We start from the raw sequence: 16776 nt of genomic DNA on the forward strand, positions 1-16776 counted from the left end.
GCCCCAGGGCCCATGTCCTAGCCTGACTGCCTCTAGAGCGTGAGGTTGGGGACATTTTACTTTCAAACCATAAGAGACTCCATGAGAAATTCTCTTGTAAACTAAAGAACCCCTACACTGTCAGTTGTTCTCTCCTTTATTGTGGAGTCAAATTTATATACGTGTGTGTGTGTGTGTGTGTGTGTGTGTGTGTGTGTGTGGCACTGGGACTAGAATCCAGGGGCGCTCTGAGCTACACCCCAGCCCTTCTTTATGCTTTTATTTGGAAACAGGGCCTCACTAAGTAGCTGAGGCTGGCGTGGACCTGCGATCCTCCTGTCTCAGCCACCTATGCACCACGCCGGGCCTAAATTTATACACGTTTTAACCTTAAACCACAGCAGACCAGCGAGACTAACCTAGTACTCTGCCGTGTCGTGTGGGGGTGCATCGAGCTTTTGCTGTCCCTGGAGAAGCCGCTGAGCCGCACCATTGTGGGCCATCAGAGCCGGCCTGGGCAGCAGCCCGAAGCGCTGCAGAACACCCAGGTGTCTGAGCTTCCACGCAAAGAAGACTAATTGGGGAAAATGCCAGCTTGCCTTCTTAATCATCAATTATGGGAAGACGCAGGAAGCTGAAAGTCTGAGTTACATGTTTGATTTTGCTGAAAGTTTTAAGAACATGGGACTGAAGCTAAGTTAAATATCACTTGTTTTCTGGCAGCGTTTCATCGTTACGATTAGCCTATAAGGATCTTGAAATTCAAATGAAGAAGGACGAAAAGATGAACAGGAGTGGTAAAACAAGAGCGGAAGCCGAGCGGCTGGGCATGGGGCTCGGGAACTGCAGGAGGTACGGGTCGCTTCCTGGCTTCAGAGGCAAGCCCGCTCATTCTCATGAGTGGTTGCTTGAACTGTTAGTGTCAGCTTCAGAGGTGTGTTCTTAGGATTCTTTAATTGTTTTGCTTTACTCTAGGATTCAATATGGTATGAAAAATTGCAAACTTTGTGTGTGTGTGTGTGGTCCTGGGGATGGAACCCAGGGGCTTTCTACCCCAGATCTACCCCAGACCTATTTTATATTTTATTTGGAAACAGGGTCTTACTAAATTGCTGAGAGCCTCAGTAAGTACCTGAGGCTGGCTTCAAACCTGAGCAATCCTGTCTCAGCCTTCCAAGTGCTAGGATTACAAGCATGCGCCACTATGCCTGGTGTGCAAACATGGTTTTTAGAAGAAGAAAATAGGAGCCTGGCATGGTGGCACACACCTGTAATCCCAGTACTTGGGAGTCTGAGACAGGAGGATCACAGGTTGAAGGATAGACTCAAGTACTGAGATTCAGCAACCTAATGAGACCCTGTTTCAAAAAAAAATTAAAAAATAGAGTTAGGGATTTAACTCAGAGGTAGAATGCCTCTGGGTTCAATCCCCAGTATCACAAAAAAGAAAGGAAGGAAAGAAGGAAGGAAAAAAAAGAAATAGAGCCAGGCATGGTGGCATACACCTATCATCCCATTGCTTACGAGGCGGAGACAGGAGAATCAGGTTTGAGAACCGCCTCAGCAACTTAGCAAGGCCCTCAGTAACTTGGCAAGACCCTGTTTCAAAACGAAAAATAAAACAGGGGTAGGGATGTAGAAAAATGAAGAGGTCTGACTCACCATTACGCATGTGCCAGTGTAAGTGCCACAGCATAGCTAACTGTTTGGGGTAGCTACAGTCCTCACAGAGATTTTATGTTTCAAAGATTACACCAAACAATAAAAAAAAATTGTGTTGTCCCTTATGTCTTTAGCCCTACCGATCAACTTGTCTCTGATCAAAAGAGAGCTTAAAGCATTCCCCACCTTGTGTGTGTGTGTGAGAGATAAAGTCTTTATGAAGCCCCTGATGCGATTTTGTCCTGTCTTATTCTGCTTTCTGAAGTGGCATCTCACATTCAGTGACCTCAGATATGCAGACCATCGAGCAGGAGTCGCCCACCCTGGCAGAACCCAGGAGGAAGTATCATGAGGACGATGATCCATATTTTACTTCCAGCTCAAGGTAAATCTATTAAAAACGGTCATTGAAGGGTTATTTGGAAAGCAGTGACTAGCACGGGTTTAATAGCTGGTTTGCATTAGGAACAAGTAACATCAATGTACTTCGTTGGTTTTTAAACAGCCACGGCTGTACTTTGGAATAAAAATTGGGGAAATTATTTGCAAAAATGTTTGATGACAAAATAAGCAACTGCAAGCTAAAATTAGAGGTAGAGAAGATGTGTTTATCTGAAATGTGAAACCGGAGAATGTGCAAACTCTGCAAGCGTGGAGGGAGCTGCAATCGGTGCAGCAGGTGGACCGTCTTGCAGCCGGGCCCAGGGCTTCACAATACCAGCTTCAGGGGGCTCCACCTGGCGGGAGAGGATTAAATAAACACCGGAGCCTGTGTGTTCATGAAGGCAGGACCGCGCTCCGACGGGAACGTGAGACGGCCAGGGGTCTGTGCTTCAGCGCCCACCTCCAAGGGTGTGCAGTTTTGGGGTGCGACGGCTTGCTCAGCACTGGGCACAATAAATCTGGCACTGATTCCGCTTGGGACCGAGATTCTCAGAAAGGTGGGCAAAGGCTTTGGTTGTATTTCTGCAGAGACTTCTCTATAGCGATTTTTTCCCTTTTTATGAATTAAACTCCTTTAAGTTTCTGTTTACGGCACTAAAAGTGGAGATTCCTCTCTGGGAAAAATCTGAAATGACTGACGCGGACACCTGCCTCTTGTGCAGTTGACCACTTTATTTTAGACACAAGATTTTTTATATTTCCCTATTTCCCCGTGATTCCCTAGTAGAAAAGTGTAAGCACCAAAAAACAATAGTGAAATATACATGTAAATCACCAACCCTGAACAAGACAAAAGTAAGGCCTGTGACATCACAGGTCTTTGTGATTGAAATCAGTTCCATGACCCTGCAGGTGGGTCTTGTGCTTCAAGTCAGCCCCTTTGGCCTTGGCCTTGCATCTGCAGAGGCTTTTAGTGGGCAAATTCCAGAGGAACAAAAGTCACACCCAAAATCACTTGAAGAATTCAGTTTTTAAGAGTTTTCTTTAACCCTTGGAACCTTTTGTTCCTAGGGCTTAGTCCAATGTCTTTCTCTGTCTAGCAACCTCCTTTGAGCTGCATGGGGACGAAGTCGGAGAGTCCAGCTTTCATACATGTAGTTGGCGTAGGGAAATTCGTGTACATTTGTGATGATTTAGAGGATTTCAATGAATGTCTGCTGGATTTTGTCTTCAATACCATCTGCCGTCTGAACGCTTCACCCTATTAAACACTTAAAATATATTTTAGCAGACAGGGCCCAAAAAAACAACATGAAGTTTTTATTATATCTATCTTTTGTTCTGTCATAACTATTTTAACCAGGTGGTGTCGCCCTGTCTCCAGGCAGTGCTATTACTAGGTGCAAAGGTCAAGATTCCTCCTGGCCCTCGGCTCTATTGTAATGATTAGAATGAAGGTCAAAGATAGGGAGGAACTTCGCATCCCCTCCCCTACCTATATTCTTTCACAGCACCTATCTTTTATAACCTGTGTAATGCTCTAGGTTTCATTTTCCTAGGGATTGTAACCAAATCATGCCCTTTAAAAGCATTCAAATACATTTTATAGAGGATAAAATTAAATTTGTAATTTGATTTGGAAACTCTGCGCATCAGGTCATTTCAGAGAGAGATATGAAATTAGGAGTGGGTCAGGGTCAGAGGAGCTCGGCCTCACCTGCACCCTCTCCACCTTCGGGGTGTTGCAGGATGTAAGGAGAGGAAATTCCCAGTGACAGCACCATCACCGGCAGCAGAAGGGGCTCCAGAAAGGGCTTCCATCAAGATCTGAAAGGCCCAGGTCATGAGCGGGCTCCGTCCAGCTGTAGGCCTTGGACTCATAGGGCCTTAGGAGTCTTTCTTTAAAGATTTAATTGAAAGAGTTGGCCCTAAAGTCCTGCACTGTCATGGAACAGTTATTACTGCTAAAAACCTGGCAGCAAGTGGTATTTTGATGTAGACCAGGCTACTTGGACTCCTTCCAGAAAACCTTGGTGCCACATCTGTTGTGACTCATAGGTCATCCAGGGACATATGTGCCCCGCTGGTCCCCTTCGGTTGGATGACCACTATGAGTGGAGCAGGGCGCTATTAGGTACTTTGGCACCTGAGGGAACATAAACACGGACTCTCTGAAAGTCAGCATAAGTGCCACGAAGAGCTCTTATTGCTTCCAAATTATTCATTAGCCATTAGAACTTGCATACTATGAATTATGAAAGAGTGTCATTTCTATTCAAAATAAGATAAAACACATCCTTGGGTTCTGCTTTTTACTGAGTTCCATTATTTCCAGGATATAAACAATGCAATTATATACCGAGCTCAAAATAATGAAATTGGAACACTTTGCTCAGCCATGGAGCTCAGATGACTATCTCTAACCTTCAGACAGTGTGCTATTAGGGGCTCTCATTAAGGACCTCAGGAGTATGCAGGGTGGAGTGAAGATACCGCACAAGGGTCAAAATAAAAGAAGAGTGGAGGGCGGGGACCAGAAACCAAAACACTAGGACTGAGTGGAGGTTTGAGGGAAGGCTGCCATTCATCCACTCACACCTCCCATCCGCCGCTCATGCCCTGCGGGGTCTCTTTCTCCTAGCAAGTCTGGGTGCCTCCTGCACTGTGCCAGAGCAGAGAGCCCCTCAGGGCGGCCCCACGCGTGGACTGCGGTGTCACAGCCTGTGGAGGCTGTCTCTTGCCTCCTGACTTCTGGACGGCCGGTGCCTCTCCATCCAGGATGAGCACCTTGGCTCTGTGAATGAAGAGCGTTGCTTCCGTGGTGCTCAGTGCAGAGTTCTGAGTGCCAGAATCCCAATGTTGTGGCAGCCTGGAGGTTCCCATCCTCCCCAGTCCAGCCCCCAGGGGACCACACAGCTTCAGTGGGACTCATCCCCCTCCTTAAAGGAGGTGCGAAGCCCTGCCTTACCTGGCTCTCTGGGTGCCTGCGCTCCAGGCAGCCTCTCCCCTGACCCAGTGCACAAGCCCATGAGCACAGGCACAGCAGGCTCTCCTGCCCCGTGTCCTTCCCAGCACAGTGTCCAGCCCCTTCTGTGTGCTTGTGGGTGGTTTATAAATTTCTCATTGAATTGATCTTACTGTTTCCCTTAAAAATAAGCCTATCAAACTTGCCAGGGTCACTTACCAGCCAGGGTGCGTCCCACACCTTTGGGGCCTTCAGTGTGCTGGCAGTCCCTTCGCCTTCCCAGTCTCTGTCCTCTGAAGATCTTGGTCTTCTCCATCCTCTGAGCTGAACCCTGGTGGTGGCGCTGGTCTGCTCCACAGCACAGGAGCAGGTCGGTGTCTAGCTGAAAGCTGTTTTTCTTCCTGGAGAGAAGAGACTGGTGTAAGGAGATATGTACTTAATATTTTTTTGTTTTATTGTTTGTTTTTTTTTTTTGCCAGAGAAGGTAGAAGCCACTTTTACAAATTCTGCTTTCTCTCTATGGTCCAAATGGCCAACCACTTACCTCAAATAGCAGGCTTATTCCTGGCCTTTTTCTGCCTTGTTCTGCCAGGAAAAAGACCCCCATCCCAGCTCTCCTGGTCCTGGCCTAGTTGTGAGGGTTCTTACTGTGCCCATGCCCGTGCGTGGTGGCCGCTCTCCGGCACCTGCATCTCCATCTTTTGTGCAGCTGCTTTTTTTTTTTTTTTTTTGCGGGTCTGGGGATGGAACCCAGGGGCATTCAACCTCTGAGCTACACCCCCTGCCCTATTTTATTTTTTATTTTGAAGCAGTGTCTCACTAAGTTGCAGAGGGCCTCACAGGTTGCTGAGGCTGGCTGCAAACCTGCAGTCCTCCTGTCTCAGCCTCCCAAGTACTGTGATGACAAGCATGCGCCAGCGCGCCCGGCCAGCAGCATCTTTGTAACTAGACTCAAAGGCAGTGCAGTACGTGGCCTGTGGTGGCTAACGCTTAGAGATGTCACCTGCTGTTCAGACACCCAAGTCCTGCTGGAGTGAGGAACGCCCCGGCTCTCAAGGGCTGCACACACGGCAGGTTATTTCTGTGCACACAAAGTCAGCTGCAGGTGCAGGCAATTCTCCAGAATGCCGTCTTCCACGTGGCACCCCAACTGTCCGTGCTGATGGAAGGCTTACCTCCCTGACGCTACTGCATGTGGAGAAGATTACTTCACAGCAGCAGGGAGATGAGGGCCTGCGAGTGAGCCGCTCCATTGGAGAGCCTTGGAAGTGGCACACCTCGTGTCGGCCTCTGTTCATTGGCCAGACCAGGGCAGGGCAGCTACCCCACACCTGGCAGCAGAGACCCCATGGGCGTGAGCACCGCCAGGGCTCCACACCACTCTCCCCTCTCTTCATACAGGTACTTTGATGACCCCGTGGAGTTACGAGGCAGCTCCTTGTCCAGCTGGGATGACAGCACCAGTTCCTTCTGGAAGAAAGAGAGCAGCAGAGACGTAGCAGCAGCTGTAAACAGCACAAGCTTTTCAGACAGGTATGAGCACAGCCCAGGGGCCGCGGCGGGAGCTGTGCGTCTCCAACTGCGGGCCCCGGGGTCACGGGCACCAGTCTGTGATGTCGTCTAAGAGTCCCCCTCTCATGTTAAACGAGTGGCTCTGTATTGGACGCACGTGTCAGGATCTCCTGTGGTCTTTTCACAAAGAAAAGACATACGTGGTGTATGTGCCAGGGCCTCTTCCCGGGGTCCTGAGCCCTCCCCATCTCAAGGTGTCACACACGCAGTAACGTGTCTTCTTGCGTGTGTGTTAGTGGTGGAGATCCAACCCAGGACCTTGCACATGCTGGGCTCTTTTTCTTTATTTTGTGCCCAGGTTGGTCTTGAACTCAGGATGATCCAGCCTCAGGCTGCTGAGTAGCTGGATTACCAGTGTGCACCACTGCACCTGGCAAAGTCCATCTCGCTTAAGTTGTAGTTCTCCAAGGTTTGACAAGCACAGACAGTCATGTGACAGCACCAAGAGCAATATGCAGAATGCGCCGTCTCCTGCCTGCCCCGTGTGGTGTAGACGTGTCCTCCCTGCGTGGGGTAGACGTGTCCTCCCTGCGTGGTGTAGACGTGTCCTCCCTGCGTGGGGTAGACGTGTCCTCCCTGAGTGGTGTAGACGTGTCCTTCGTGCGTGGTGTAGACGTGTCCTTCGTGCGTGGTGTAGACGTGTCCTCCCTACCCGGTGTAGACGTGTCCTCCCTGCATTTGTTGAGTTTTTTGCATTACTGGGGATTGGAACCCAGGGGTATTATACCTGTGAGCTCCACCCCCGGCCTCCTTTTTTTTTTTTTTTTTGAGGTGCTGTGCCTCCCTAAAGGGCTAAGGCTAGCCTTGAAACTAATCCTCCAGGCTCGGCCTCTCAAGAACTGGGATTATAGGCATGTGCCACCACATCTGACTGTTCTTTTTTTTTTTTTTTTTTTTTTTTTGCGGGTCTGGGGATGAAACCCAGGGGGATTCGACCTCCGAGCTACACCCCCTGCCGTTTTTTATTCTTTATTTTGAAACAGCGTCTCACTAAGTTATGGAGGGCCTCACCAAGTAGCTGAGGCTGTCTGCAAACCGCAATCCTCCAGTCTCAGCCTCCCAAATGCTGGGGTTACAAGCGTGCGCCACCACACCTAGCTCTGACTGTTCATTTTTTATTAGAATTTTCGGGCTTTCCAAAGTGGCCTCAAATATTTTTACAGAATCGCTGCTGTTAGCTTTTTACACTATAGATGTATATAACGTGAGCAGGATGTGGTGGCACACACTTGTAATCCCAGTACTTAGATTAGGATTGCGGGTTCAAAACCAGCCTCGGCGGTCTTCCATAATTTAATAAGACCCTGTTTCAAAATAAAAAAAAATAAAAAAAATAGGACTGGGGCTCAGCTCAGAGGTAGAGTGCCCCTGGGTCCAGCCCCCAGTTCCCCACACACAGTATGTAATGTGGACACTGTGAAAGAGAAAGCATTCACCTTGCCACAAACTAGTCCAACCTCCGTGGGCTGCCTTCCTCGTAGGCCTCCTGCTCGCCGCAAGCCTGACTGTGAGCCCGCCGAGAACTCAGACGAGGCCCAAAAGAAGTTTGGCAACGTCAAGGCCATTTCATCAGACATGTACTTTGGGAGACAAGCCCAGAATGACGTAAGGTCCAGAGGGCCCTGTGGGTCCTGTAAAGAGGAAGGAAGTGGGCAGGGCTGCAGAGGGAGGGGACCAGGGGCAGGGGCGCTGCGGCCTGGGGGAGCACGGAGCCCAGGCCACTGGCTGATCGCACCACCAGCCAGCTCAGTGACGGGGCGCCGGGGGCCAGGGACCGGTCTCCTTTCTCTTCTAGCCTTAGTCAGTAGCTTGTGAGAAAGTTTCAGGTGACTTTTGATATATCTGTAATTGACTTGATAACCTTTTTGTGTATGCATGTTGTGATACTGGGGATTGAGCCCAGGGGGTTCTACCACTGAGCTATACCCCTAGCCCTTTTTATTTATTTATTTATTTTTACTTTTATCTTTGCGAAACTGGGGATTGAACCCAGGGCATTCTACTTCCAAGCTACATCTGCAGTCCTGTGTTTTTTTTTTTTTATTTTGAAATAGGGTCTCACCAAATTATGGAGGGTCTCACTAAGTAGCTGAGGCTAACCACAAACCTGCGGTCCTCCTGTCTCAGCCTCCCAAGCACCGGGATTACAAGCGTGCACCACCATGCCCAGCTTTCTTATTTTGATACAGGGTCTCAGTAAGTGGCTAAGGGTCTTGTTAAGTGTCAGGGTGTTCTTAAACTTGTGATCCTCCTGACTCCGACTCCAAAGTACTGGAATTATGTATCTGCATTTGTCAAAAGTCGATGGCAAGCCGGGCGTGGTGGCGCACGCTTGTAATCCCCGCGCTTGGGAGGCAGAGACAGAAAAGTCGATGGCAGGAGCCGGGCGCGGTGGGCATGCTGTAATCCCAGCATCGGGAGGCTGAGACTGGAGGATGGTGGTTCGTGGACCGCCTCAACAACTTAGTGAGGCCCTCTGCAACTTAGTGAAACCCTGTTTCAAAATAAAGAATAAAAAATAGGAGCCGGGCGTCGTGGCGCACGCTTGTAATCCCCGCGCTTGGGAGGCAGAGACAGGAGGATCGCGCAGGTTCAAAGCCAGCCGTGCGCGCTGGCTTAGGAGACCCTGTTTCCAAATAAAAATGTAAAAATAGGTCTGGGAGTGTAGCCCGGAGGTAGAAGGGCTTCCAGGAACCCCAGTACCACCAAAAAATAAAAAATAGGGCAGGAGGTGTAGCTCAGAGGTCGAATGCCCCTGGGTTCCATCCCCAGACCCGAAAAAAAAAAAAAAGTCGATGACAGGGCTGGGATGTAGCTCAGTGGTCGAACACTCTCCTAGGATGGGCAGAAGCCCTGAGTTCCATCCCAGCACCTTAAATTGAAGTCGATGGCGTGCAGGCTTACTCCGCTTTGGTTGTGAAGTAGAATGACGGCACAGGAAGAGGGCTCCCTAGAGCAGCTGCTCCTGCCAGCCCCCCAGAGCAGCAGGAGCGCCCGCCGTGCGGCAGCTTGCCCCGCTGCGCGCAGGCCTGTGTCTGTGTCGAGCTGCCCCTGGCTGCCTCCATGCAGGCCAGCCTGGTGGTGGCTCTCAGTAACTGTGGGAAACAGCCGAAGGGGAAGCGTATCAGAAACAGCTCTTCGGTGATTCTTTTTCAAAATTGCTCTCAAGCTTTGGGGCCTAATGTTCCCTTTCCTTCTTCTCCAGTACGAGACCAGGGCCCGGCTGGAGCGGTTCTCAGCCAGCTCCTCCATAAGCTCAGCCGACCTGTTCGACGAGCAGAGGAAGCAGACCGCAGGTGAGGGGCCGCAGGCGCACGCCACGTTCCCATGCTCTATCTCCCAGGCCCGAGGTATTCAGCTGCCATCGCCTGGCGCTCCTGCCTCCCGGGGAGGCTGAGGGAGCCGCCACCGCCGCTCCTGGGAGGCCAGCTATGAAACACAAGCTGCAGTGCCAGCATGCCCGGCTTGTCGTCTTCCACACCCTTCCACACCTGCCGTGTGGTATTGGCCCGGGGGCAGCGCGGCTGCTGTGTCGGGGTGCTGCACCCTCAGCGTTCCCCTCCGTCTCACAGGGTCTCAGTGAGGTGCCGCCATAGACGCACACTGCACCAGCACCCAGTCGGGGTCCGGCCCGCGGGCAGGTGGCTCTTGGGGAAGATGGCACAGCTGGGAGGTGGGCAGATGGAGGGGCCTGCCTCCGCCATCTGCCTCAGAGTGGGATCCCGAGGTCCAGGCTGGGGGCTGGGCTGGGCATCCAGAGCCACCTCCCCTGCTGCCGCCCCTGCATCAGGAGCTCAGGAAGCCCCGTGCCCCCGCACCCTGGCACCGCCAGCTCAGGTGCGAGAGAGGCTGTCCTCAACTCGCTTCAACAACCCCATGGGGCAGAGGCCAAGGGGAGGGCCTTCCAGGCCTGCGCCCTCTGCAGTGGGGAGCTGGGTGTGCATCCCACATCATGACCACCCTGGGTGGGCACATGGCCTTTCACAGAGAAAAGCCTAGCAGAGAAGGCCGCCGGCCAGCCCCTGCTCGTCCCGGGCAGTGGCGTGTGCTGCAGAGCGGCGGGCCTGGGCCAGGAGGGCAGGCTGTGCACGGCCGCTGCTTTGAGGCTGTGCTGGGCAGGGCTGGGTAGCAGGCACGCCCCTAGCCTGCTGCCAACCTCAGGCCCAGGACTGCTGCTCTTGGTCAGCTGCAGTCTGACTGGCATCCCTGGTTCCCAGCCAGTGTCGAGCTTGTGTCCTGAGCTGCTTGTCTGATCTCTGCGCCCTGGCCTTGTTAGAGCAACTCCAGGGTCCTGCCGGGCCACACGCAGGTCAGCACGGCCACCGCTGCAGCCGTACGCGTGCCCTGGCCTCGAGCGCTTTTCAAATGCAGTTGCTGGGCTGAGATAGGAGGATCTCACAGGTTCGAAGCCAGCCTCAGCTACTTAGTGAGGCTCTCAGCAACTTAGTGAGACCCTGTTTCCAAATCAAATATAAAAAATAGGTCTGGGAGCATAGCCTGGAGGTAGCCCCTGGTTTCCACCCCCAGTACCAAAAAAAAAAAAAAAAAAAAAAAATCCAGTTGCTGGAAGATTTACTCTGGAAATGTGATTTTTTTTTTTTAAGCCCTAACTCAAAAGCCGGGCGTGGTGGGCACACTTGTAATCCCCACGCTTGGGAGGCTGAGACAGGAGGATCGCACATGTTTGAAGCCAGCCTCAGCTACTTAGTGAGGCTCTCAGCAACTCAGTGAGACCCGGTTTCAAAATAAAGAATAAAAAAAAAAAAAAATAGGGCAGGGGGTGTAGCTCGGAGGTCAAATGCCCCTGGGTTCCATCCCTAGACCCGCAAAAAAAAAAAGAATTAGAAATAAAACAAGGCCGGGTGTGGTCAGAGGTAGAAGGCCCTGGATTCAGTCCCCAGCACCACAAAATAAAAATGAGTAAGAGCTCTTGAGCATTCACAGCTGAGCACTTCTCTGGCGCGGGCAGGGCTGGCCTTTCCTGCCCCTGCGCTCATCGCACACACCAGCAGCCGCGCCCTCGCAGGGTCCTGCCTGGTTGTGCCAGAGCCTGTGTCAGACCTTGGAGCTGTGAACCGAGGCTCCCGCGCCGGCTGCGACACCACCTAAGCAGCAGCCAACGGCGTGTTGTGTCCATATCAAATTCATTGTTCCTGGAATCTTGGAAATACTTTTATCTCAACTTGTCTCCATTTCGGGGAAATCGGTATATAATGTTCCATTAAAACCCACTTTGTGGAAGCCAGGATGTCCTCCCCCAGCCACGGTCCTCCCTGTGTGACCTCTTGCCGCCAGGCTGGCTGCCTCTCCACTCCCCAGCAAGATTTCCAGAGGAGCCCGCTCGGGTGGGCGGTGGGCAGTGGGCGCAGCTCCCTTTACCCAGCCGCTCCACCCAGGCCTGCGGCCCTCCCAGCCCAGCCTGCTCGCCCCCTGGCCTCAAGCCCGCGGAGGCCGGGCCACCCTGGCCTCAGAACAGAAGGCTGGCCTCTGTCGCTACCTCGGGGTGGCCCGTGACCTGCTCCCTGATTGGGGCAGGGGTGCATGGGGTGGAACCTGCCTGCTCTTCCTGTGGCCCCAGACAGAGCCTGGAGGAGGAGCCCTCGGCTGGTGCTGCTGAACAGTGCGGCCGACAGGACGGGGCCCTGGATCCTGGGCCAGTCTGGTGGCTCCCGTTCCTCAGCCGGCCTGCTGCCCATATCCACTGAGGTCACAGGTGCCACAGCCGGTAGACAGACCATCGGCTCTAGTCAGTTGTGGTGGCGCACGCTTGTAATTCCCGCACTTGGGAGGCTGAGACAGGAGGATCACAGGTTCAAAGCCAGCCTCAGCTACTTAGTGAGACCCTGTTTCCAAATAAAGTATAAAGTAGGTCTGGGAATATAGTCCAGAGGTAGAAAGCCCCTGGGTTCCACCCCCAGTACCACACACAAAAATAAATAAATAAATAAAAAACAAACCAACTGCTCTGTGTGCAGGGAACTACAACCTCTCGAGCGTGCTGCCCAGCGCCCCCGACATGGCGCAGTTCAAGCAGGGCGTGAGGTCGGTGGCCGGCAAGCTCTCCGTCTTCGCCAATGGCATCATGACTTCCATTCAGGTAAGTGGGCGAGGGGCCGCACTGCGGCCGGCGGCCCGTCCACGGTGGATTGCTGGTTTGTTTGCCACAGTATAACCCAGGGCCTCGTAGAAACCACAAGGGCAATTTCCTATTTGTTTAAAGGTTTTCAGCTTATGACTGTGGGAGAACTGTTACAGGAACTATCATAATTATCTATTTTTTTGTTTTTTGTTTATTTTTGTGTTACCAGGGATTGAACCCAGCTCCACCCTCAGCTCTTATTTTATTTTGAAACAGGGTCTCATTAAGTTGTGGAAGACCTCACTGGGTTGCTGAGGCTGGCTTTGAACCTGCCATCCTCCTGTCTCACCCTAGCAAGTACTAGGATCACAGGCGTGCGCCAGCACACCCAGCTTATTCATTAATTCATTCATTCGTTTATTCATTTATTTTCTGTTGCTGGGGATGGAACCCAGGGGCATTCTACCTCAGAGCTACACCCCAGCCCTATTTTTTGTTCTTTTTTTTTTTGTATGTGGCACTGGGGATGGAACACAGGGCTTTCTACCTCGGGACTACACTCCTAGACCTGTTTTATACTTTATTTGGAGACAGGGTCTCACTAAGTTGCTAAGAGCCTCGCTAAGTAGCTGAAGCTGGCTTCAAACCTGTGCAATCCTCCTGTCTCAGCCTCCCAAGTACTGGGATTACAAGCATACGCCACCACGCCCAGCTCCTGTTTTACTTTTATTTTAAAACAGGGTCCTAGCCGGGCGTGGTGGCGCACGCTTGTAATCCCCGCGCTTGGGAAGCAGAGACAGGAGGATCACGCAGGTTCGAAGCCAGCCGCGTGCACTGGCTTAGGAGACCCTGTTTCCAAATAAAAATGTAAAAATAGGTCTGGGAGTGTAGCCCGGAGGTAGAAGGGCTTCCAGGAACCCCAGTACCACTAAAAAACAAAAAACAAAAAAAACAAAAAACAAAAAACAGGGTCCTAGCTGGGCGTGGTGGCACATGCTTGTAATCCCAGTATTTGGGAGGCAGAGACAGGAGGATCGTGGTTCACGGACAGCCTCAGCTACTTAGGCTCTCCACATCTTAGTTGAGATCCTGTTTCAAAATAAAGAAAAAAGTCAGGTGTGGTGGTGCAAGCTTGTAATCCCAGCATTTGAGAGGCTGAGACTGGAGGATTGCGGTTCAGGGACAGCCCCAGCTACTTAGTGAGGCCCTCCATAACTTAGTGAGACCCTGTTTCAAAATAAAAAATAAAAAACGGGGCAGGGGGTGTAGCTTGGAGGTCAGATGCCCCTGGGTTCCATCCCCAGAACCGCAAAAAATAAATAAATAAATAAATAAATAAATAAATAAATAAATAAATAAATAAGGAATAAAAAAAATAGGGCAGGGGGTGTAGCTTGGAGATTGAATTCCCCTGGGTTCTATCCCCAGACTCGCAAAAATAACAAATAAAACTTTAAAATAAATAAAACAGGATCTTGCTATGTTGATGAGAGTCTCACTACTTGCTGAAGTTGCCACCACACCCAGCTTTTTCTTTATTTTGAGAGAGAGTTTTACTGAGTTGCCAAGAGCCTCACTAAGTAGCTGAGGCTGGTCACAAACCTGCGACCCTCCTGTCTCAGTCTCCCAAGTACAAACCTGCGCCACCACGCCCGGCTCCAGCTCAATGGAACCCACTTGCATATAACAATGAAATCCATGTTGGATTATGTGAAAGGCGTCTTTCTTTTTTTTTTTTTTTTTTTTTTTTTTTGGTAGTACTGAGGTTCCTGGAAACCCTTCTAACCCCGGGCTACACTCCTAGACCTTTTTTTATACTTTTTTTTTTTTTTGGTGGTACTGGGGTTCCTGGAAGCCCTTCTACCTCTGGGCTACACTCCCAGACCTATTTTTACATTTTCATTTTTGGAAACAGAGTCTCCTAAGCCAGCGCGCGCGGCTGGCTTCGAACCTGCGCAATCCTCCTGTCTCCGCCTCCCAAGCGCGGGGATTACAAGCGTGCGCCACCACGCCCGGCTATACTTTTTTAAGAATTGTAAACAGGGTCTCTTAAGCCAGCGCAGCTGGCTTCGAACCTGCTCGATCCTTTTGTCTCCCCTCCCAAGTGCAGGGATTACAAGCGTGCCCACCACGCCCGGCTCTTAAACCTCTTTTGTCTGGCTCATTTCAGAAGGATTCTGTGGATGTAAGGCCGGCTCTGAGGAGCAGGCCGCGTCATGTGACCACTGTTGCCTCCCAGGGGGCTTGTAGTCCAGCGGCGGGAGGAAGGGTGAGGCCCCCTTGGAGAATAACTCCCAGCGCCTGCGCACCCTGACACTGCTGGGGACAGGCAGGGTCTCCCCTCTGGTAGGCACCGGTCTGTGGCCGCAGGGCTCCTTCACGGCGCCCAGAGGCCCGCGCGTGGCCCCTGCCCACGAGCATCCTCTGTGCACCGGGGGCCTGGCTGCCTGCTTCCCGGGCCACCTCCCGCCAGGTTCCCAGCATCGGGAGCTGCAGGACTCCTGCCTCCAGCTCTGCCGCTCAGCCTTGGGGGACGCGGGGCGTGCGAGCTGGGCGTGCTGAGTAAGCTCGCTCCCGCCCTCTCTCCTCAGGATCGCTACGGCTCCTAGGCCCAGCCGCTCCTGGCCGAAGTTTCCTCTTCAAGTGAACCAGTGACCACATCACAGGCCGCGCCGAGGACCAGTCTTGCGGATTGTTTTGCTACTTTTTCACGCAGTAGATAAACACTTCTGATTTTAATATTTCTTTGAGAAATTCCTATTTTTATGTAGTAGAAACCTTATCGTAACCTCCATTGTGCATCCGTTCCTGCGCGCGCCCTCCTGTCTGCATATCCAAGCGTACCCTGCCCTGTCTCCTGGACTCTGGCTCCGACAGCTGGGGCCTGGAGACCCCCCTTCAGGGGCCTGGAGACCCCCCTGCACCAGGGTCGAGAGCCTGGGGCGCCCAGGCTTCCCCAGCTGATGCTCAGCAGCCTGGAGAACGTCCCCCAGAAGGGGCAGAGGCAGCGATCAGAGTCCGCCTCGACCCCGGCCCCATTTATATCTCCACGTGTATAAGTGATTTCAAAATAATGTTTAAAATCATCGGTCTCTGTGGACCTACGCGGTGTGCTCTGTAAAGTGGAAAACAGCTTCCGGTGAGTAGCTTCACAACCTGAGGGGCCGCGTTGCCAAGGGAACCAATTGCATCTCCTAACAAGGTGTTGCTCTTTGAATCCAAGAGAAAGGCAAGCCGAGAACTCCCTGTGTGCTCATAAGTCAGTGCCCCGAGAGGAGTTAAACTGAGTGAGTGGGAGGGCCGGCTGTGGGAAACAGCCCAGTTCGCGGGAAGAGCAGCTGTAATGGGAGAGTTTGGTTATTTTTATCTTCATCTTGGTTTTCAAAGTTATGGGATGTGTGTAAATCAATAAAGAAAAATAATTTGGCTGTGTTTTAGACAGCACTAGAATATATTGTTCAACACAGTAAAATATATTTAAAATTTGATGAACCAAATATGTGATTTCAAATGAATATTTTGTGAATCTTTCTTAAAAGCTCAAATTTGTAGACTTCTAAATATAATAAACAGTTGCAGCAGATTGTGTTGGCTGCATTTCTTTTAAACAAAAGCCTTTGCAATAAACCCGTGTAGACGGGGCCGGGCGACACTGATGTGCGTCTCACCTGTGCGCTCACGGAGCCGGGATGCTCGTGTCTGGGCCGAGCGCAGTAAGTGGGGTGTTGTGCAGAGCACAGTGGTGAAGTGAGGTGTCCCTGCTGAAACGAGGCTGTGCAGGCCACAGGCTGGGGCCTGGGTCTCTCCCACTGACTGTTGATTGCCTGACTCATGGAGCCGGGGCTGGATGGAACCCGGCCCTTGTGCAGGCTGAGCTTTGTGACCACTGAGCAGCGCCCCAGCCCTCCTGCCTCTTCACGGAGCCCACCATCATGCCCCTAGGATCTCTCTGTTCTAGGCCCATTTATCCTTGGTCCTTCATGTCTTATTGTATTTTGTAATCATTTTGCCTGAGTGCCGTATAAAAGGTATTAGCCAGGCATGTAATCCCAATACTTGGGAGGCTGAGACAACAGGATCTCAGGGTGGAAGCCAGCCTCAATAACTTAGTAAGGATCCCAGCAAGACCGTTTCT

The 16776-nt window shown here is 51.6% G+C and overlaps 1 protein-coding gene across 1 annotated transcript in view; it reads left to right on the forward strand.

The window, feature by feature from the left end:
• The window catches only part of ARFGAP3 (ARF GTPase activating protein 3), a gene marked incomplete at both ends in the record, with an annotated part of 46471 nt that extends 31221 nt beyond the window's left edge, over positions 1–15250 (forward strand). Inside the window, 7 exons of the mRNA XM_080706396.1 lie at positions 703–831; positions 1907–2026; positions 6392–6523; positions 8044–8167; positions 9768–9858; positions 12538–12659; positions 15233–15250. Coding sequence (XP_080562522.1) covers positions 703–831; positions 1907–2026; positions 6392–6523; positions 8044–8167; positions 9768–9858; positions 12538–12659; positions 15233–15250 — 736 coding nt within the window. The remainder of the gene's footprint in view (positions 1–702; positions 832–1906; positions 2027–6391; positions 6524–8043; positions 8168–9767; positions 9859–12537; positions 12660–15232) is intronic.
• Positions 15251–16776: the final 1526 nt, after the last annotated feature.

Source organism: Muscardinus avellanarius (assembly GCF_963383645.1).
Source record: "Muscardinus avellanarius genome assembly, chromosome: 11".
Classification (NCBI taxonomy): domain Eukaryota; kingdom Metazoa; phylum Chordata; class Mammalia; order Rodentia; family Gliridae; genus Muscardinus; species Muscardinus avellanarius.